The following is a 22988-nucleotide window of genomic DNA, read 5'->3' as shown; positions in this document are numbered from 1 at the left end:
GCATAGTGGTTTAGGTCGCCACGCCGATACCACTGCATCGGGAGGTCGTAGGTTCGATTCCCACACGTAGCAATTATTTGTGCGATCCACAAATAATTGTTTCGGGTCTGGTTGTGCTTTCTATCCGTTGTTTGTATATTTGTAAAAGTTCCCGCGACACAAGAGCAATTTTTAGTGCGGGAGTTGTCTTTTATAAAAAAAAATATGGTACTGTTGACATCTTGGTTCTTCTATTTGCGATACGTTTTAATGAGTTTTATAAATGCATATAAGAAGGCTTTTAATCAAGGTTTTTCCGTAATTACTTCCTTCAGTCTATGCTAACATTAGAAATATCAAGTTTATTAATCTCTCACTCACTTTACGGAATATCTTCACTTAGTTTATCTCCCTGCTGAGTTTTAGTGCCTGTTTATATATATAACTGGGCCTATATCCAAATTAATAACTTAATATTTTTTTTTTTTTATAAAGCGCATAACCTTTTTATTTCTTAAATAACTTAAGTTAAAGGATACTTTTACATATACATTCACGTTAATACTGACGTAATTTAGATTAAAATCCGGACTATAGACAGCCATCTTAATATTTTTCGTTTAATGTTTTCAGGTAGTCCAACACGACCCGTGTCGCGGCGGCGCCGGTCACTGGAACTCAATATTTAGGTTCAAGCACCTCGCCACCGGACACTACCTGGCTGCCGAAGCGTGTAATAGACCACCGTTAGTATACGCACAATATAATTTTATTGTAAGTCAATATAGCGTATGAATGAATAATAATGAAAATTACTTTATTGTCAACAAATACTTGCATAAAAGAAAACAAAACAATATAAAATTAATCAACGGCAATCTCTTTTTCACTTATATAATGTAATTCTATTCTAATCTAATTAAAATCTAATTTTCATGGAATTTTTATGGACCATTATATTACATACTAGCTGACCTGCGCAACTTCATATAATTTAAATGTCATATTTTTCCCCGTTTTTTTAAACATCTTGCGTTGCTGCTCCGCTCCTAACAGTCGTAGAGTAATTAAAGTTATACGTAATGCGTAGTAAATAGGTTGTCCATTAGAAAAATATTTTTTCAATTCGCACCAGAAGTTTCTGAGATTAGCGTGTACAAACAAACAAAGAAACAAACACTTCAGCTTTATAATATCAGTATAGAATGGAGAATGTTATCATCTTCTATCAACTTATCATCGAGAACGTAATTTACACTTATTGAATTAGATGCACAGCTTAGCTTCTTATTAAAACAAAATTACATTATAAATTAATTTTAATATCATTTTAACCTCTGTTTCTAGTGACCAGCCAGTGGAACCCGGCGAGCCAGCTTACCAGCTGGTATCGGTGCCGAACTCCTCAGAAATCGCCACACTGTTCGAGCTGGACCCTACCACCATGACACATTCGGACTCGCCCGTACCTCAGAGCAGCTACGTCAGGTAACACACTCATATTAATAATAAACTCTAAATACACTGTTTTTCTTTACATTATTTATTCTGGAGACCAATTTCGACACTTTTTACTTTTTTTATACGTGTCACTAAACGCTATTGAGATTTTTCATTGGAATAGCTTATGCTCGCAGCGCTGCCCGCGTTTCTTTTTGAATCTATTACACTTGTTGATGTTTGGGCGTAAAAAGAAATACATTGCGTGAGAATTTCTACACTTATCTGGGTGACTGGCAGAAAATAGCCTAGGGCAGAGACTAGTGGACTAGTGGTAGTACCAAAAACTGGGACGGGATAAGTAAAGAAAAAAAATAACACTTCCGACGGAAATCATGAAACACGACTCACCACCTAAAACCAATACCTTTAGTTATTCCATCATAATTTATTTAAAAGATTAAAAAAGGCAATTAGGTCAATCGATATGTACTTATTATTTTTACTTTAACACGATACACATACAATTCGCAGGCTCCAGCACTTATGCACGCACACGTGGGTACATTCCACGGCTATTCCCATTGACAAAGATGAAGAGAAACCTGTCATGTCCAAGGTAAGAACAAATGAACACAAAGAAAACTAATCTTTCCATTATACCCTATTTTTAATAATGATTGTTACACACACGAGAATGAAAAAGCTTCGTCTGTTTGTACACATCAATCTCCGGAAATACGGGACGGATTTGAATGAAACTATATATCATTTTGATACGCCTCATTAAAGCTGAGATATGAGCAAAAAAGCGTAAAACAAACTTTAGTTTGCAGTTGTTAAAGAGTTTTTTTCCATACAAATATGTACGGTACGGTTCACTATTCAACTGCAAACATAAATCATTGAGTACCTATACTCACTTTTTACCCCGAAATCTCTGAGGAAAGGGCATTTACGGAATTTTTCATTAATAAAGTCCACGCAAACGAAGTTGTGGGTGTCCACTAGTTACCAAATGAAACAATGGGACATTAATTGAATCGGACCTTTTTTCTCAATTTCCAGGTGGGATGTTCCCTAATAAAAGAAGACAAGGAAGCGTTCGCATTAATCTCGGTATCTCCGAGTGAGGTGCGAGACTTAGACTTCGCGAACGACGCGTGCAAAGTGCTCTCCGCCTTGTCGACCAAACTGCAGCACGGGAATATAGAACATAATGAGAGGAAGTAAGACATAGTTTTAATTGTCTATTTATTAATTATATTAAAAGAATTCGTAAAAAAAAATTTATAAGTGTCTGCTAGGAAATTCAGGTCTTAAAAAACATAATTTGAAATACGATATCAAGGTAAGTATTTTTAGCTAATAGGACCAAAACATATATCATATTATTCTGCAAAGAAAATTAAGAATGATGTTTCTTTTGATTGTGTTACTGAAATGGTGCGGCGATGAATGGTCAGATTTAGGTTCGAATCCCGGGTAGGTTTAGAGATTGACAAGAAATTTCTTAATGACTGCATGAATAACTTAATAATACTAAGTTATGCACATTCCTGCTCAAAAAAGCACGTATAGACACATGAATGCGAATTGTTAAAGAGTGTACCTGTGTCTCGGGGGCAGTTGCAAAAAAACTGGCCACCTAGTAACCAAATATTGGTCAGGACATTATTATATTAATAATAAATGCCACTTTTTTTTTTCTTTCCAGAGCACTAACCTGCTTACTTCAAGACATAGTGTACTTTATAGCGGGCTTCGAAAACGAGCCCAATAAGTCGGAAGCCCTGGACCTGGTGGTGGAGAACCCCAACAGAGACAGACAGAAGCTGCTCAGAGAACAGTACATACTGAGACAGCTGTTCAAGATATTACAGGTAACTGTGACGTCATAAATCGCAAAATAATGCAAAAATATTGCTCTCCTTGAAATTTAGTTCAAATGGAAAATTTGTAAAAAAAAGGTAGAACGTGTACGCTATGGAGGTACGTATACGTGCACGTCTTGATAATTTTGGGTACGATCGCGTACTTATTATTAAATTTTTCATAGTTAAAAACTAGTAATAAAATAAAATACTGTTCAGTTTTTAAATGACTTCTGCTTATGATATTCGCGAATAATTTTTTCTAACCCATGACTGACCCATTGTTTGGCAACAGTCTTTGCGAATGAGAGGAGTGATGCTTAGCAAGTTTACTCATTGGTATTTGAACATAAGATATACGGATTGAAAAGTATTCACCCAACTATCGTAATTACATTTGTTCACGAAGTGGCAATAATAGAAAACAAAAGACATGTAAATACTTTCTATTCTTGTACCCTGAAGGCAGAAATGACTTAATACAACTAGTTAGCAAGGCTATTTCTTACATAGTGTGGTGTTCCCAGGGTCCATTCCAAGAGACGGCTGAAGGGGAGGCGTTCTTGAAGATCGAGGAGTTGCACGACCCTCGCTACGCCGCCTATAAGTACATCTTCCGACTCTGCTACAGGATACTCAGGCTCAGCCAGCAGGACTATAGGAAAAACCAGGTACGAAACTAAAACGTAAATTTTAGCTGCCGATTCGACTGCTACCTTTGAAAAATGATATTTTTTATATATATTTATGACTTACAAATATTCTACGACTGATACTTTTTTCTAAAATCAGATCGGTTTCACATAGTTAACGCGGGAAGTGTTTTTAATTCTTTGCTCGGACACAAATCTAACTCCATGACATTTTTAACCCATGGTTTTAAAATTAAACTTATTGATATGTCTACTTGCAGTACAATGCTAAATGCAAGTTCACCTTGATTTCCATGCGGACGCAAGAACTCGACACTGTTAATAAATCACACAAATACTTGCTACGTGTTTTAATCAAACCCATGACCCCTGCAGTAATATCGACGAGAATTCGGATCATTGTCAGAAATGTGTCTGGTTTTCCAGTCTAGCATGTCATAACTATGTCTTTTTCTTTGTATTGCAGGAATACATAGCGAAGCACTTCGGGTTCATGCAGAAGCAGATCGGCTACGACATCTTGGCCGAGGACACGATCACGGCACTGCTGCACAACAACAGGAAGCTTTTGGAGAAGCACATTACTGCCTCCGAAATCGAGACCTTCGTCGGTATGTATATCATCAGCTCACCCATACTGCACTACAGGAAATCACTAAGATATAATTCGACACAAATAATTCTGAACTACTTTACAGTTTACTAGCAATAGTTAACTTGGACTGGTTCGATTTGGGACTCGAAATCAAATCGTTTGCGCAGGAGATGCGATGACATAAGCAGTCTTAATACCGGTTTGTGTTTTGTCCTGTAACGGCCAAATACGTACTGAAAATAATGATATTTGGTCAATATCAAACATATCTACTCTCGTTAGTAAAGAAAGAAAGAGACTGTAGCGTAATACTAAAAAAACAGTATTTAATAAACTCAGAGCTTTTAAGTCTTCTAAACAAATCAACATTAAAGTTCAGCATTCTAGCCTACCTTAACTACTTAGGCATTCTAAAAATATTATAGATCCTTGAATTAAATGGTATGTACGCGTCCAGGGCTGGTACGCAAGAACATGAAGACATGGCAGTCCCGTTTCCTGGACTACCTGAGCGACCTGTGCATCTCCAACAAGAAGGCTATTGCTGTCACGCAGGAGCTCATCTGCAAGAGTGTGCTGTGGCCCAACAACTCCGATATACTTATTGAGACCAGGTAACATCATTACATATATTACATACATTACATACATACATCATATACGCATTTTTTCAGTGGTAGGCAGAGACCAAAGAATGCCACTTGCTACGATCCTTACAAACTTGCTTTGCCTCATTCACATCCAAACATCTTGTCATACAGGACCGCCGATTACGAGTACTACACAACTGACCTTTTTTCAAGACATGATGATCTGAGTATGTCTTTCGATGGGGCGCCTCCTCCCAGTGTATCCATTTACAATACGTTTTTTTTTGTCTTTTATTATAACTATCGGAACCATACCGACCATTTATTGACGTCTGAGCGTCAACCATCAAATGATCAATCGACTAACTTTAAGGACGGCATTACTGTTGTGTACTGGAGTCGACATGCCATAGCTTTAACTCTGTCTCGTAAAAAATCTAATCTCGTAAACACAACTACATTTAACCTAACTAGCCAATCCATAAAAAGTATAAAAAACATCGGGTGTTTTTTAAATTATTAATTTATTGTTAATTGTTATTTTGTTATTATATATATAAACTCCTCCCTCATTATAGGGGAGACCCTTGCCCAGCAGTGGAAAATTAATGGGTTATATTTATTTATAATTATATAAACAGTATTTGCTTATTTCTTCAACAGACTGGTTTCTACGAAATACGAAAATAGCAAGACATTAGACCCCGACGATAACAAATATACCGTAGAAGAGGAAGTTATGCTGTTATGGAATAACAAAAAAGTAAGTGCACTATTATTACAAACGAAGAACACTAACATTAGGTTATAATTGCATGTAACTAAAAACGAATAAAACGTAGCGCAATTCGTTATTAGTTCTTACAGAATTCGGTAGAGGCGCTGATCATATTTTCATGTAAAATTTTTCGATAGCTAGCCGGTTGTCTGTAGTCGATAGTAATAGAGAATCCAGTTAAAGTAATCTGCGTATAAATCTTCATAGACTTAATATTTACGTTCCGTTGCACCGACGCGTCCCGTGGACACCGACAATTAATGATTAATTTGCTGTTTATAATTGCACGGGAAAGATAAATTCCTTCGACTGCAACCAAGAGTTATTAAAAAATTAACTTTGAAACTTACCAACTAAAGTTGAATTTCCTATGCACAGAATTCCCGTCTCCTCTCGGAACTGGCGGCTGAGGCCAGGGTGGAACCGAATGGCGAGTCTGCAGCCATCCTGGACTACTACCGGCATCAGCTCGACCTGTTCTCCAACATGTGTCTCAACAGACAGTATCTGGCGCTGAACAGTCTCTCGCCGCAACTGCATATACATTTGATATTGAAGTAAGTATACATTAATACTATTGGACAAGGATTAATGTCATCAGCCTAGCCTTTCTCCCAACTATGTTGGAGTCGGCTTCCAGTCTCACCGGATGCAGCTGAATACTAGTATTTTACATGGAGCAGCTGCCTGTCGGACCTCCACAACCCAGTTACCTGGGTTATAAAACGATTCCTTTCCGTACGACTAGTATCAGACTTTCAAGCTTCTGACTACTGATTGTCAAAGATCTTCGAAAATGACAGCCGGGACCCACAATTTAAATGACTTCCGAAACACTCAGGAACTTTTTATGTATAAGATGGTCCATTTCCATTTCACGGCTGCGCCCGCACTCGCGTGCTCAGTCTGGCCAAGCACTTTGAGTTATGTACCAGTACGAGCGTAAATCGTTTTTTTTTAAAACATACAAAATGGCCGAAATTTCTAAAACTATGATAGTTATGCCAGAGATATATTTAAATTTTTACATCAGTCGGGTCGTCGCCCATCCGCTGGTAAAGGATTATCCATTATTTACGCCACACCCTGTATATTTTGATTTCCGTACGTAAGTTCTTAATACATTCATTTGTTGTGCAGATGTATGTCAAACGCGTCGCTCTCGTACGAGGTGCGCGCGTCGTTCTGCCGCCTCATGCTGCACCTGCACGCCGACCGCGACCCGCAGGAGCCCGTCACGCCCGTCAAGTACGCGCGGCTCTGGACCGAGGTCTGCGACCAGATACACATACATGAGTGAGTTTATACCTACGTATCTACACAATATAACAAGACTGTTATTACTTCTCTTGTGTACAAATAACGAAAAAGTTCTGAATAAAGTCTTTTTCTTTTCTCTCTTATTTATAAGACTTATACTTATATAGACAATAGCTTAGGCTTTTCTGAGTTGTAGGTATAATTATTGCAAAATGACGTTGTAAGCTAGTATTTTTGTTAGATTCAAATTATATTGTAATTTTTTGTGTTTTCGTTGGTACTCAAAGCATATAACGACTTTTAAATCTATATGGGTGTCTCAGATAGGATATATTTGTATGTAATCATTTGCGTTTTTTTATAAGCTTCTAGTTTACAGCTGTGAATCAAGCAACTATTTAACTTTTTTTTTATTAATTTTAATTATTCTTTCTCAGCTACCAATGCGTGAAAGGCGGTCCAGACGCGAACCGCGAGAAGGTGAAAGAACAGTTCGCGTCCACCATCCGCTTCGTAGAGAACTACCTATGTAACGTGGTCACTAAGACGTGGTACTTTAGTGACCATGATCAAAACAAACTCACCTTTGAAGTCGTCAAACTGGCTAGAGAACTGATTTATTTTGGATTTTATAGGTAAGTAAAGTTTGGACTTTAGTTTCATAATTTTAAGGTTTACTTTAGTACATTAAATTACAAAATATTTTTTGAAGTTTAAATGTTATATTAGATAATACTTGTCCGATTATGAACATCCAAAACTAAGCTCCCTTAGGCACTAACGGCTAACCGCGCGGTTACAGTATAATGTGCAAACGCCTGTAATTGCACTTAACTGCCATGAACTGCCGAGCGGTTGTATAAACTGTTGCCGCGCGGCTAACCGCTGCTGCGGTAACGCAAAGAGGCTATAAGATTTACTTCATAAAGACATGCTTGGTTTTAGGAGAGAAACTATCCCTCTTATTCATAAAAATATATGAAGTTATGAGAGGCTTATAAAGAGTTTTGTTTCTTTCACTCCTTACCGTTATGAAAAAGAGAAAACATATTTAAGTAGCTTTTTAACTAAAATTGGTTTATAGTGTGTCTATGAATAAGAGGGTAAGTCGTCGTACAACTAAATTTGATTAAGCCTATAAGTTTTTAATTACATTATTTAGATTTACAAAAAATTATATTTGTTTGTTTGTAATAAAGTTTATCTTATCATGTTGTGTACAGCTTCAGCGATCTACTCCGCTTGACAAAGACATTACTCAGCATTCTGGACTGCGTCACCGCTATGGACTTGCTCAACGAAACCAACGCTCTCTCCGGTGAGGTGGAGTGTGAGTACTTTATACATTTGTTTAAGTAAAACCTTAAATTGCGTCAAGCAGAAGGCCGCGCGATCCTGTATTAAAGGATTCCACTGTATCATTTATTTATTTATTTAGAAATGAACAACATTACAGAATAATCCAATTCGTTGTACATTCAAGGTGATTGAAACTGCCAATTACAATTTAAAAATGAGTAAAAAGATACACTTCATACATGTAAAGAAAGATTAAATACCTGTTACAATAAAAAATAAAACATATAGGTACAAAATAATATATAATAGTTCGATCCCCATGTCGGGCCTTATTGTAGTCCCACGGACACCGTCAGCGTGCATGTACGTGTTCACGGCACGGGTGCCCGTCGCGGGCGTACATTTAGGGCGCGTTCCCAGTACGTCGTGACGACAGATAATCGTGTAGTTTTAAGTGTCGTGGCTTATATGTTTAAATGGAGGTGTTCACATATAGAACGACACGACTTACTATCGTCTACAGTTTGCAGTGACGACAGATTATCGTGACAGTGGGGACGGCTAAATACGACAGTCACTATACGATAACATTTTTTGACGACAAATAATCGTTATAATGGGAACAGCTAAAGACGACAGTCGTCCAACGATAAATTAATCGTTACGACATAGTGGGAACGCGCCCTTAACGTAATCGCGGGCCTAACGAGAGCTAGGTGTGCCCTGACAGTTGATTCTACGTATAAAGTAAATTGTGTGACAGTGTAGACCTTAGTTTTACCGACATAAAACGTTCAAGCAATAAATAAATAAATATTAAATAAATATCATTGGACAACTCACACACGGTCATTTGATTCCAAACTAAGCAGAGCTTGTACTATGGTAACCAAATAACTGATAAACATACTTATATACTTCTAAATACATACTTATATAGATACATTAACATCCAGGCTCAGAACAAATACTCGATATACTTTATTTTTACAAGCAGCTCAGGAAAAACAAGAATGTATGAAGAAACGTAAGTATTTCGTATTACAATAAAACGGCGATTTACGTTATGTCATTGAATAGAAGAAAAGTAATGTATTTAAGTTACTTAAATTATTTTTCCTATTTTTTAGCTGAGGGTGGAGTCCTACGCAGTATCGGTGACATGGGAACCGTGATGACCTCTATAACTTTGGGCACTGTGACCAGAAATGTGAGTTAAATATTTGGCAATGTTATTACAGGTTTTATTATTAAAATTATCAAGTATGCACTATGTATCGATTTCAGATATTAATCTAGTCGTCTTTTATAATTAAAATGAAAATCAAATTTGTTCTTCCTCGAAATAATGACTATTTTGGGGATTTAGTTAAATATTTAGAGTTTTTGAGAGCCAATGTAATAATGTAAGTGTTGGTGCAGTCGAGCGGCGGCACCAGCTCGGGCGGTGGCGGCGGCGCGGGCAGCGGGCTGCAGCGCAGCGCGTCGGCGCTCATGCTGGCGCGCGAGCACCCGCTCGTCATGGACACCAAGCTCAAGATCATCGAGATCTTGCAGGTACACATGCAACATACTTTCATACACATATCTATAACGTGTGTACATAAATTGCACAGCTCCCTGTACTTGTAAATGAGAGGCTTTTATTCAGAAAAGGTACTATAATAATATATTAAAGTTTATGTTAGGGTTAGACCTTTTGACCTTTTGACGTGCACGTCACTGCACGTACGTTTTCGTATCTGCGACAATAGTATATGTACGCTTTGAATCATCAAAATTTATTACTATTTATAACTTTTTGGGATGTAAGAATGCACTTGACTAACGTGGTGGACTGAAGGCCTTATTGTATTATCTCTCATTCGGAAGAAGACCCTTGTCCATCATTGAGAAAATCATAACAAATAACAGTATAAATGTAACTACACTATCGTATTAAACATTGTTACATTCCCAGTTCATCCTAGACGTGAGACTGGACTACCGCATCAGCTGTCTGCTGTCTATCTTCAAGAAGGAGTTCGAGCAGGCGGGCGACCGCTCCGCCAACACCATCGGTCGCGCCGACGTCGAGGCCATCGGGCTGCAGGCGGAGGGGATCTTCAGCTGTCGGTGAGTATGACCGACGGGACCTACGTGACTGATGCTGGTATATATTGGGTTGTGAGGGACTACTTATGATTGATACATCAAATTCTATGATAAACTAGCGGACTGGTCCGACATCGTCCTGGGAATTTTGATCCCATCGATCCCAAACAAACTTTGTCCCGACAGTTACAAACATCCATACTAATATTATAAATGCGAAAGTAACTCTGTCTGTTACTCAATCACGCCTAAACTACTGAACCAATTTGCATGAAATTTGGTATGGAGATATTTTGATACCCGAGAAAGGACATAGGCTACTTTTTACCCCGGGAAAATTACGCATTCCTATGCGAAAATTCAGGTGGCCGACGAAGTCGCGGGTAAAAGCTTGTGCTTGTGCGGGTAATTAATTATCCAAATTAGTTTTGTTGATCTAAAGTTTTTCGCGTACATATATTTCTGCGAATATATTCTTTTATTTATTGTCATATATTTTAACGTAATACTCAGATAAAAAATTCAACAAACAATATATTATTTTTCGATACTATTTCGTTTAGAACATAGATTTGGTGTACCAATCATTTAGTATATAAAGATATGGGTATATAATGAAATTGGATGACTTTATTGGGTTATTATAATAAGTATTGTATATTTATTTTATATATTATTCTTATAATGTTATTTTTCAATTTTCTGAATATAGTGACTAAAGTAAACTTACATTTTGTCATCAGATCATGTAGAAATACTCGTACTTCACTAGATTTTTTTCTTGATATCATGTTTGTATATTTATGTATATTCTTGTAGTTATTGTATAAATAAAGAACAGGGCTATGTTTTATCATGTAACTGTATAAATTGTAAAAAAAGTCATAGAAAATATTTAATTTATTTTATTAAAATCTTATGAATAGATATATCAGTAAGCAAAGTATTGGTATTTTAAACACACAGACTGACAAGCACGTTAAAACCGTCTGTATTAGTTTCGGGAAAGTAGCTATATGAATAAAGAAAGTTATAATGACATCACAGACAGACATTCAATAGTTTTTTTCTACTTACAGATATTGTTATATTAAATAGATATTTGTAATATTTTCGTTGGAATAGAGAAAAAAAAACCTACCACTATCGCCTGTCGATAACCGAGTAACCGATAACCGACAAATTTTGTATGAAAATAAGAACTGATCAGCCCCCTAATGAAAGCCATCGGAACTGAGTTTTAACTACCTATATTAAATGTCAAACTCGATAGTACTGGCTGTAGAAAATCGCACTACTGATATATTTATTCATATTTATTTAATTCTCAATAATTTTCTAGTAAACTTGTCAAATAGATAAATCTGTGATATTTAGTTATAAATATTTTTATTTTATAATAAGATTCACTTACGGTGACTAACGCATGCAGGTGACGGGTCACTAATGCCCAGTTTGCCAGTTTCGAATAAGTATTGGATAGCTAAATAAGCACTTTATCTTGTGGATAAGCTATCTAACATTTATTAAAGAGCTGTGAAACTGGCCCTTGCAAATTTCTGTTCATTACACATATGATTTCACTCTCAATGTTTTATTTATTCATTGTTTAGGTTTCATTAGATGACATTATTAATCTCTGCCTACTCCTATGGGCAATACGCGTGATTTTATATATATATAGCCATTGGTGATGGGAATATATTTATGTTATTTTTTTTTGAGTTTGTGTTAACATTTCTTTTGTGTAGTTCTTCACGATTTGTAGAGAGAATAATTAAAAAGCTAACTGTTACATTTTGTTTGGAAAAGTAACACATTTTCTATTCATATAATTTTCCTAGAACATAATGCTAATGTTATTTACATTTCACTTTTTGTTTAGTCTTCTGTACGCGTTTTTTCGTCATGTGTGCGTCTCTTCTTTATGAGAGATGTTTAAAACACTACAAATAATTACACTCATATTACTTTCTATAACACTATCTCTATGTGTAAATAATATTTTAGGGATATCATGCCGATTTCGATCTTTAATCTTCAATCTTTATATTAAAACTTGAATTTAAAACTTTCAAAATGTTGTAAGTAATTAAAAGTATATATTATAGAAGGGATACCGACAAGGCCTTTGACAATTTCGTTGACAACAAACGGGATTGACATTTAACGTGCCCTCCAAAGCACGAGGACGGGCAGTTCAAATACTTACTATGCGGTCACCCATCTAGTTAATGACCGCACCAATAGTTGCTTAACTCACAGTTCGTTAACCGACCGGTGAGCGCAACTGGCTATGAGAAGAATTAGTACATTAATTCTATAATCAATATGAGATTTAAAGATCGAAAAATAATTTGTATTTAAAACCATATGTGTAATGAACATGTTCTTTAAATTGTATTAACTATATATATATGTACTGCAGGTATGGGTAACAACTAATGTAATATATTTTTCAGAGCGATACAAACTGTGCCTGACGGGTGCCTCCCAAAAAATGTAGATTTGTTAGTAAGCCATAGACTACTGCATGAAGTGTTAACGGCATGAGACTGAACACTAACTGAATGCTTAGATAACCCTGGTGTGAGTTTTTGATCTTTTGAACGCCATACTTTATTTACTACTTTTTTTCTGAAAAATCTTTAGTTGTTCAAACCAAAGGCCTTCTGTCGTGATGTTTCGATTATTATTGTTTGCGTGTAACGTGAGTGCAACTAGCTATGAGCACTTCGGTTTGTTACTTAATACAATAAGAGTAATAGTGTAGGAGTTAAAAAAGGCCGTCGATTTTAATCATATAATAATAAATATAATTAGCTATTCTAGCTCTCTTGATTATATTTTGTAATTACTAAGCAAGCGTAAATTATCTTAAACTTGCTTGCCAGGCTTTTGTTGGTACATAAATTGACATTATTTCACGATTAAGAAAATAGAATGGAAAGGTAAATATGATAAATATTAGTAGTTTTACCAGTTAGGTATTATAAAGTCAAAAAAGGTTTTCTGTAAATATTTTTTATTTCTATAATCAAAAACTTTTTTGCTTGATCATTTTGATATAGATTGGCGTTCAAATGATTCAATACAATACGAATGTGAAACTAACAGTGCATGTTATAACCAACTGTATGTAACGCTAGCTAACCTGCTAAGGCAAATTCAAATAAATGTATTTTAAATTGTTATTATAGATACAGAGGAAATAAATTCAAAAAACATCATGTTGCAAGGATGTTGAAATTGAACATAAAGATTTAAAAAATGTGACTATTAAGTAACATCTTGGTTCAGATGTAACTAATTCCGCATATTTATTTAAGTTCGTACGTACATACATACGTATACGTACGTACGTATATATACGTACTACGTGTACAGTCATAATGTTTAAGGCATTATTTTCCAATTAACCAATATACAAAACAGAGTTGCCTAGCTAAGAAATATAATTATACAGTGAAATGCTCACAGGCATGTGCCTGCAGTCACATGAAAATATTTTTCACAAGTAAATATTCCCGAGTATCCGAAGACATGCCCTTGCCTGCTTATGGAGATGGTATCTGTATCCTTAATGCTAACTTAGCTAAAGATGATCTTTGACGTAGCACGGTCTTTAACTGAATAATGTATGTGCCCCACACTCACTGGAGGATTGTACTTTATACATACATATAAAACATATATGAAATACATTTAACTGCACGTTTGGCGCAGTGGTTTAAGCGGTCACCTCGCCGCAACAACCGTAGCGCCGCGTGTGGTGGGTTCGAATCCCACCCGGTACAAATCTTTGTGTGATGAGCACGAGTATTTGTTCCGAGCCTGGATGTTAATGTATCTATATAAGTATGTATTTAAAAGTATATAAGTATGTTTATCAGTTATTTGGTTACCATAGTACAAGCTCTGCTTAGTTTGGAATCAAATGACCGTGTGTGAGTTGTCCAATAAAAAAAAAAAAACATATTAAGTATACGAAAATAAAAATTATTATTAGTAAAAGAATTTAAAGCGCAATGTTGATCATTTCTAACGGATCAAGCATGTAAAAGGGTGTAGCGAGTGGTCCTGGATGTCTTCAATGCCCCAAGAATCCTACACAAAAACCTGATATTATAGGAATGGGGCTTTATGTAATTAGCTCTAAAATGGTATGGTCATTACCATTACTTTTGACCTATGCTGTCCGATTGTTGGAAAAAGATCTCTCCCAAAATCTAGCTAAAGTTCAGTCTCTTTAGTCCGGGCAATTCCTGAGAAATTCTTAACAGAAAAATCAAAATAAGCTTTCTAGGCGACTCAGAATTTGAACTCGAAACCTCTGGGCAGCAAAAGACTGACTTAACCGCCAGTGAGTGCTAGGGCCAAGACTGCATTATTGTACAGTATAGTGCATATTAATAGTGAAATAATTAAATTACCTAGATTAATAGATAAATGTTTCGGTTGTGGTAGTGTGGTTGGTGTCTGTATTGGTCTCATAATAGTTTGAAACATTTACTAACCGTGTGTGCTCCCGTCGTCGTATTGTCGATATTAACTTTAACGGCCCCACTTCCTACTGTTTTGTACTTTCCGTTTTTTATTATTTTCTTACTATTTGTGTTTCTTTCTTGTTCTTATTTTACTATTTACATTCTTAGTGATGATTGCAGTTGTTGGTCGCAAAAAAATACTATTTTTTGTAATATATTTTTTTACTATTTTTTCGCTCCAAATAGTATTATTATTAAATTTTGTTTTCTAAGGCCTAAAAGTATTTAAGTTAGTCCCATCTCAGTTATTATTATTTTTAATTAACTCTAAAAAAAGTGCAATTTTTCTGGTTTCATTATAATATTCTGGAATAGGTTTTTCCTCAACATTTCAAGCGATTGCTGCTTCCGGCTGTTATGTAAAGGCTTCCTATACAGTGGAAAAAATTATGGGTTATAAAGTGAAACTACTTTAAATATTGCGACTATCTTAATTCACTGAAAGGTAATAAAAAAATGAAAAAAAAATGCGTATATTGTTTTCAAAGTTTTTTGGATTTTCGTGAGTACGATTCTCGGGCTTAGTGTGCATTTATGATAAAACCAAAAATAAAGTTTCTTCAGTTTAAAAATAAAAATGGAAACCTCAGTCAATGCAATTAAATCGAAACGTCGGACAAACAAATAAAGTATCCACCTCTAATTTCCAATCGCGTTTAAGTTACATTATAATATTAAAAACGTTTCCTTTTAGTAAATTAAAATTTGGAATAATTAAAGTATTTTCTCCGTGACCCATAATGGAGTTACCACCGGTATAATGTGACTATGGTAGTAAGAGTGTGTTGCGCCAGGGACGGGCTGGACTTGGACGAGTGCGGCGGGCGCATGGTGCTCCGCGTGCTGCTGCAGCTGTGCTCGCAGGGCGCGTCCGCCGCCCTCGTGTCCGGCGCACTCGCGCTCCTCTTCCGACACTTTAGCCAGAGGCAGGAGGTGCTGGCGGCGTTTAAGCAGGTAACCTTTACACATTTCTATATCAATAATTGCGTACGGTACGATAGACTCGATCGAAACCTAATATGAATAACAAAACAAAAAAAATACGAGTCGACAACGTATATCCGCTAAATTCCGATTGTGGAGAATTTCAATTGTACACATTCTACCTTCCTCTTGAATCACCCTATAAAATTAACTGCTTCAAAAACCGTTGCGTAGTTTTAAAGATCTAAGCATATGTGTGTCGTCCTGGCCGATTTCGGCTACGGCGGCCAGTTTAATAGAAACCAGCCAACTGTGCAGGACTTTGTTTATAATGGCCAAGTGTTTGCACGATACACAGGTACACTCTCTGTTCTTTTACTCTCATAGTCTGGTGGGGCGGATAACCGACACGACCAGAGAGAGGTCAGGCGCAGGACCGACGGCTATACGTGACCTCCGAGGCACGGAGGTCTACGACCTCAACTTTCTTACTCCGGGCAATCTCTGAGAATTTTTATACAGAAAATCTCAGAAAATACTTTTTGGCCCACCAAGGATTCGAACCTGAGTCCTTACCATACACTACCGACTGCGCCACAGAGGCAGTCAATAGTATACGTATATCTGTATGCAAAATTGTTATACCCGAAGCTGTATGACATACACCTAAGTTTCGTAATTACAATTTTGTAAGGTGCCGGACTCGCACGCAAGACAGGAGACCACGACCTTAACATTACCAATCTGTGTCCCGCCACGGTCTCGCTTCCGAACTGTCTTAGATGCTTTACTTAAAGTCGAGTAACGCCTAACGGTCGCAGTCTTCGATTATCTGTCTCATATCTCAGTCTCTTGGCTCCGTGGTGGGACGAACCGGCTTTACGGGAAGCGTTAACTTTATTGTTTTGTACATTACACTTGCGTCTACCTATCTTCATTTCTTAACTCTGCAAGGGTTCCTACACATAGTGCCGGCGGGAGGGCTGCAGGGAATGGCCGTCGGATGTGCCGATGTCATTGGTTTCTAGCATTCGAGCGGTAATGCTGGGTATTGGCATGTGTGTAGTAGTCATAACACGTTTTGTTTCTCCTCCACACCCTTCCCACCAAAACTTCTAATTGTATAATACAATTCAACGCAAGTTTGATAGTATAGAAAAGATATTAACAATCGTGCTTGGGGAGATGATGGAATCTATCGCAGGTACAGTAGATTTGTTATAAATAAAACTATGACTGGTAGGCGGGGAAACCAAAACTAAAAACGCCACAACAACAGGAAATTCCTCATCGATGTACTTACCTAAAAAAACATTTTTTTTCCTATTCAACACGTGTAGGTGGAATGACTTTCATCGGGTGCTGTATAATTCTCGTTTTCCGTACGCATTTGGTTGATTATATCAAATAGCTTTTAATTGAAATATGACTATTTATAACAATCTGTAAAGCTTAAGTTTTTATTAGATTGTGAAACAGCGAACTCTAGAAAAAATTAAGTAAATGAACTTTTCGAATAGTAACTGCAACAATGCAAGGTTTCTTGTCAACTTCCAAAACAGTCAAATCTTCAATCGGCACTGTGTCGACTTGAATCTTCCTCGAATGTTTGATGGTCTCCTCCAGTTCCATCACATAGCCGTTGTGAGAATTATAAAGTAAATAAACAGAACCATCTTCAAGTCCAAACATCAGAATCTCAGCGTGCACTGCTACTGATCTGACATTGCAGCCAAAGTGCTGGCTCAAATTGTACTCATGCCAAATATCTTCGTAGTAATTAGTCATTCCAATACAATTTTGGCCGATTCCAAAAAAGAATACAGCTGTCGGCATACTCAATCTTTGTAGCGAAGAAGCCAAATTGGTCGGCAACCGTTTCCAATCTGTTTTTTGCACCATTGCGAACTCAGTCAGCTTTTCGCCTGCTATCAGTGCTCTGTATAGAAACAGTACGATACCACCTTCTTGCCATGCCATTGCTGTCATATTTTTTCCGTCAGCAGCATGCGCTATCACGTGTTGTTCGTCGTTGAGTGTTAATTCTAGTGTGGGACCAGGTAATATACGGTTACCAACCTTCTCATACGAGGTTACGATTCCTCCCTTCTCGGCAATGCAGAAATGCCGACATTCTCCAGAGCTTATGCTGTTAGCCAAGAAACCATCGGTGACTATCTCAATTTTATTTTGAAGGTCCCAAAACTTCAGAGTGCAGTCGTCGCCCACAGATACGAACATTACGTTGCCATCAGAATACCAAAATTCCACTTGTTTTATACTAGTGCCATGGTTTGCTAAGTAAAATGGCCGACTCAAGTCATCAACAGTGTAACTAGCAATCAATCCGCAATGAAAAGAGATTGCTATGTACTTATCAAAGGTGGACAAACACGAAATAGTTCCTAAATCTGCTTCTGGGACGATGGTATCCTTCGTGTGCGAATTTACTAGAACTTTTTGCCATTTCTTGTAGGACAAATAAGTCCCTCGCCACAGCGCTGGATCATCAATATCCATCCAATGGCACGCCAGGTAATATGGATAAGCTCGCTGCATTGTCATCTCTAGGCACTCGTACAATATCGTATTAAAGGCCAAACTTTTCCACTCTGGTGACTGGTTCAAGAGGTATTCGATCAGATCATAAAATTGATGGCATACCAACCTTAGTTCCATCAACTTCGGTCTGTCTATCCTCTTGAATATTTCCAACCATATTTCGTTTGGATAGGTCAACGCCATGGGGACCTGAATGACAAAGAAGGTTATTTGAATTTGGATACAATATCTAAATAGTATGTAAATGTAAATAAGTAATCATTGTAATTGTGTTTGAAAACAACGAATCGAATAATTATCTAAAAAAATATTATTTTTCAATGAAAACTGAGAACTTACCGCTGCACCGGGTCCGCGTGTATTGTTTATTTAGTCTAAACTCGTGACCTTGCATCGTGTGTAGAGCCGAGCGGCACACGAAGTAAGACGGAAACAGCCGAATGTGAACGATCCGAATATAGTGCCATGATTCATCTACTTACTTATTTTACATCTAATATGTAATACTTATGTAATAATGCTGATACAGCGCGCAGCTTGAACTACTAGGATTAGGAACTTAAAACTTTGCACCTTCCAACTTTGATTAGTCTTGTTGAACGTTAGGAAATATATTTTGGGTCTGCTTCTCTCAAGGTTGAAATAACGGATGAAAGTTTATGATAAAAGTGTCTAGTTTCCAAAACCAAGAAATAAATGAGTAGCGTTTAAAAAATTTATATAAATTCTACACTTAAATCGATTTTAAAAATGGGCTGTAACTTTATTTTCTGGTTCCTAGAAATCTATGAATCCTAATTCGATTTTCTCGAATTCCTAGAAATCATCCGCCTGGGAGTAAGAATAGGGGATGAAAGTGTATTAGTTACCACTGCAACGGGAGGTCGTGGGTTCGATTCCCACACGGAGCAATTATTTGTGCGATCCACAAATAATTGTTTCGGGTTTGGTTGTGCTTTGTGTCCGTTGTTTGTATGTTTGTAAAAGTCCCCGCGACACAAGAGCAATTCTTAGTGCGGGAGTTGTCTTTAAAAAGAAAAAAAAAATACACAGGGTGTCCCAAAACTCAACGATAATCCGAGACAGGATGAAAGGCCAAGTCATACCGGTTCTAGGAAAAATAAAAAAAAAATTCCATATCACTTAGTTCAGCAATAATAGACACTTTTCAAAAAAGTTGAAATTCCACACCCTTGGTCGCATTTTCAAGTCCTGTGATCACCAATGTCACAATTTCGCTGTGTTTTTTTCAATTTCGTGATCTTCACTAAATATGCTTTTAATCGTAAAACAAATTAATGCACAAAACATTGTTAATTTAATAAAAAAAGTTAAGTTTTAGTGAGTCATGGTTCACAAAAATATCGTTAGTTAACTTTGACGCCTCATATTGAAAAAAAAATTTACTACACTACCCTTGGCAAGTTATTTCAAAAGTTGGCGCGTTTAATCAAAATTTCAAAATGGTGTAACACTTGCCACTTTTCTTGCCATTAAAAATGTTATTTTTATTTGAACAAAGAGTATCCTCGCAGATGGATCGGACGCAGTAGTACAATTGTATGGCCTCCTCGTTCCCCCGATCTAAATCAAGTACATAATTTTTACTGGGAATGCATAAAATAAAAAGTCTATTCAAAATCAATACAAAATCTATCAGAACTTCGCCAGAAAATTGACACAGCATCAGAGGAAATCAATGCAAGGAATTTTGCTTGACTGGTGAAAAGATCTTTTGTACACCGTTACAGAGCCTGTATTCGTGCCAGAGGAAGGGACTGGAGGAATTTCAACTTTTTTGAAAAGTGTCTATTATTGCTGAACTAAGTGATATGGTTTTTTTTTCTATTTTTTCCAGAACCGGTATGACTTGGCCTTTCATCCTGTCTCGGATTATCGTTGAGTTTTGGGACACCCTGTATATGTAGTTAGGTATTTCTGTGTTCTTGGAATTACAGTAAAAGATGAAAGTTTGTATGGAAGATAGTTAATATTTGAGCTGCAAGCGTGAAACTATGTGACTCATTCTTTAATTAGAAACAAAAACACTCGTTTATATTTTTACTAATAATCTTATAAAGACAGACGCCGAACAATTAAGTTCATCACACGAAATACATGACCCATTGCCACGTTGCACCCGAGTCAAGCGTACGAGTGAGAGCACGGAACAAGCGATAGAGAGATACTATCAGCCTGAACAGTTGTCTCCAGACGCTTTACATACTTACAATTTTATGTCAATATCACCTTAAGATGTTATCACGAAAAATAAAAATAATCGCCTATAACAGACTTGGCAATAAAGTTTTTTTATTTAGAAAAATCAGGTTTTTAACAATTTTTGAAGCTTATCTATACATAGTTACATAAGAACGTAAAATTGTGAACTCTAGAAGAAATTAAGTAAATGAACTTTTTGAATGGTGACTGCGACAATGCAAGGTTTCTTGTCAACTTCCAATATAGTTAGATCTTCAATCGGCGCTGTGTCGACTTGAATCTTTTTGGAATTTTTGATCCTCTCTTCCAACTCCATAACATGGCCGTGGTGAGGAATATACAGTAAATGAATAGAACCATCTGCTAGTCCAAACATCAGAATCTGAGCATGCAGTGCTATTGATCTGACATTGCATCCGAAGTGCTGGCTCAAGTTGTACTCATGCCAAATGTCTCCGTAGTAATTAGTCGATCCAATACAGTATTTGCCGATTCCAAAAAAGAATACAGCTGTCGGCATACTCAATCTTTGCAAGGAATAAGCCAATTTTGTCGGCAAGCTTTTCCAATCTGTTTCTTGTAGCATATCGAACTCTATTAACTTTTCGCCTTCTATCACTGCTCTGTACAAAAACTGTACGGTACCTGCGGTACTGTGCGGTACCTCCCATGCCATTGCTGTCATATATATGCCGTCAACAACATGTGCAATAATGTATTGTTCGTCCTTAAGTGTTAATTCTAGTGTAGGGCCAGGTAATACACGGTTACCAACCTTCTCATACGAGGTTACGATTCCTCCCTTATCGGCAATGCAGAAATGTCTACATTCTCCAGAGCTTATGCTGTTAGCCAAGAAACCATCGGTGACTATCTCAATTTTATTTTGAAGGTCCCAAAACTTCAGAGTGCAGTCGTCGCCCAAAGATACGACCATTACGTTGCCATCAGAATACCAAAATTCCACTTGTTTTATACTGGTGCCATGGTTTGCTAAGTAAAATGGCCGACTCAAGTCATCAACAGTGTAACTAGCAATAAATCCGCAATGAAAAGATATTGCTATGTACTTATCAAAGGTGGACAAACACGAAATAGTTCCTAAATCTGCTTCTGGGACGATGGTATCCTTCGTGTGCGAATTTACTAGAACTTTTTGCCATTTCTTGTAGGACAAATAAGTCCCTCGCCACAACACTGGATCGTGAATATCCATCCAATGGGAAGCCAGGTAATATGGATAAGCTCGCTGCATTGTCATCTCTAGGCACTCGTACAATATCGTATTAAAGGCCAAACTTTTCCACTCTGGTGACTGGTTCAAGAGGTATTCGATCAGGTCATAAAATTGATGGCATACCAACCTTAGTTCCATCAACTTCGGTCGGTCTATCCTCTTGAATATTTCCAACCATATTTCGTTTGGAAACGTCAACGCCATGGAAACCTAAATGACAAAAAAGGTGATTTGAATGCATATAAAATGTTTAAAGAGTATATACAACAGAATGGAACTGCGTCAGAAAATGTGCACAGTATTGAATTCAGCGCAATTTCATTAAAGCAACAAATCAAACAATTAAATACATTTTACAGAAAAAATATTAAAAAAATGCCTTATGTAGTATATAAATTGAGGACTTACCACTGTACCGGGACCGCGTGTACTTATAGTTTATTTAATTATCAGTATCAACCCGTGACCTTGCCCCCTAGTAGAGCCGAACGGCACACGAAATTAGACGGAAATAGCCGAATATAAACGATCAGAATACAGTGCTATGATTCATAGGTTTTTTTATATTATGAAATACTATTAGTACACCGCACAACTTTACAACACTACTGGGATAAGAGACTTGAAGCTTTGCAACTTTGACTAGTGTGGTGCAATATTAAGAAATATATTTTAGAGTTTCTATCAAGGGTAAAATGAGAAATAAAAGTTTTCAAAACCACGAAATAGATATGAGCGTTACCGGTATAGATAGACAGTAATAAATTGAGAATGAGTTTATGTGTGAGCTTGTTTATTATTATTGATATTTCTAGCACAAGATCTTGTGTATGACATGATGTATGAATGTGAACGCAGCAAGGGAAGTTTGAAGGAATCGTACCAAGTGGCATTCTTTGGTCTCTGTCTATGGGAAAATGCATGATTTTATGT

At 36.8% G+C, this 22988-nt stretch overlaps 2 protein-coding genes across 9 annotated transcripts in view; one reads left to right on the top strand and one right to left on the bottom strand.

Annotated features, from left to right (window-relative positions):
- Itpr (Inositol 1,4,5,-trisphosphate receptor) overlaps positions 1-22988 on the top strand; it is a 136804-nt gene that overhangs the window by 71901 nt on the left and 41915 nt on the right. For 3 of the 7 annotated variants that reach the window (XM_076131175.1, XM_076131176.1, XM_076131174.1), the window contains exons 9-27: positions 613-725; positions 1327-1467; positions 1954-2038; positions 2488-2648; positions 3137-3302; positions 3821-3964; positions 4413-4557; positions 4999-5155; positions 5795-5894; positions 6288-6466; positions 7050-7205; positions 7607-7804; positions 8393-8499; positions 9466-9495; positions 9599-9678; positions 9891-10025; positions 10429-10583; positions 13025-13072; positions 15904-16063. In XM_076131175.1, the coding sequence (XP_075987290.1) occupies positions 613-725; positions 1327-1467; positions 1954-2038; positions 2488-2648; positions 3137-3302; positions 3821-3964; positions 4413-4557; positions 4999-5155; positions 5795-5894; positions 6288-6466; positions 7050-7205; positions 7607-7804; positions 8393-8499; positions 9466-9495; positions 9599-9678; positions 9891-10025; positions 10429-10583; positions 13025-13072; positions 15904-16063 (2460 nt within the window). The remainder of the gene's footprint in view (positions 1-612; positions 726-1326; positions 1468-1953; positions 2039-2487; positions 2649-3136; positions 3303-3820; positions 3965-4412; positions 4558-4998; positions 5156-5794; positions 5895-6287; positions 6467-7049; positions 7206-7606; positions 7805-8392; positions 8500-9465; positions 9496-9598; positions 9679-9890; positions 10026-10428; positions 10584-13024; positions 13073-15903; positions 16064-22988) is intronic. The other 4 variants (XM_076131180.1, XM_076131179.1, XM_076131177.1 and 1 more) reach the window with 3 other exon arrangements.
- Positions 16328-22960, bottom strand: LOC142983958 (uncharacterized). Of its 2 annotated transcripts, XM_076131181.1 has the most exons (3): positions 22464-22960; positions 22183-22265; positions 16328-18784 (listed from the first exon to the last, which is right to left on the bottom strand). In XM_076131181.1, exons 2-3 carry the CDS (start codon positions 22231-22233, stop codon positions 17519-17521), a joined length of 1317 nt encoding a protein of 438 aa, XP_075987296.1. In that variant the 5' UTR covers positions 22234-22265; positions 22464-22960; the 3' UTR covers positions 16328-17518. The 2 variants fall into 2 exon arrangements, with proteins under 2 accessions (XP_075987296.1, XP_075987297.1); XM_076131182.1 differs by lacking the exons at positions 22183-22265; positions 22464-22960 and adding an exon at positions 18935-19994 and having other exon boundaries at positions 16329-18784.

The sequence above is a fragment of the Anticarsia gemmatalis genome, chromosome 25, assembly GCF_050436995.1.
Source record: "Anticarsia gemmatalis isolate Benzon Research Colony breed Stoneville strain chromosome 25, ilAntGemm2 primary, whole genome shotgun sequence".
Lineage (NCBI taxonomy): Eukaryota > Metazoa > Arthropoda > Insecta > Lepidoptera > Erebidae > Anticarsia > Anticarsia gemmatalis.
The sequence above is the reverse complement of the archived record's forward strand: the minus strand, read 5'-3'. Positions and strand labels throughout refer to the sequence as shown.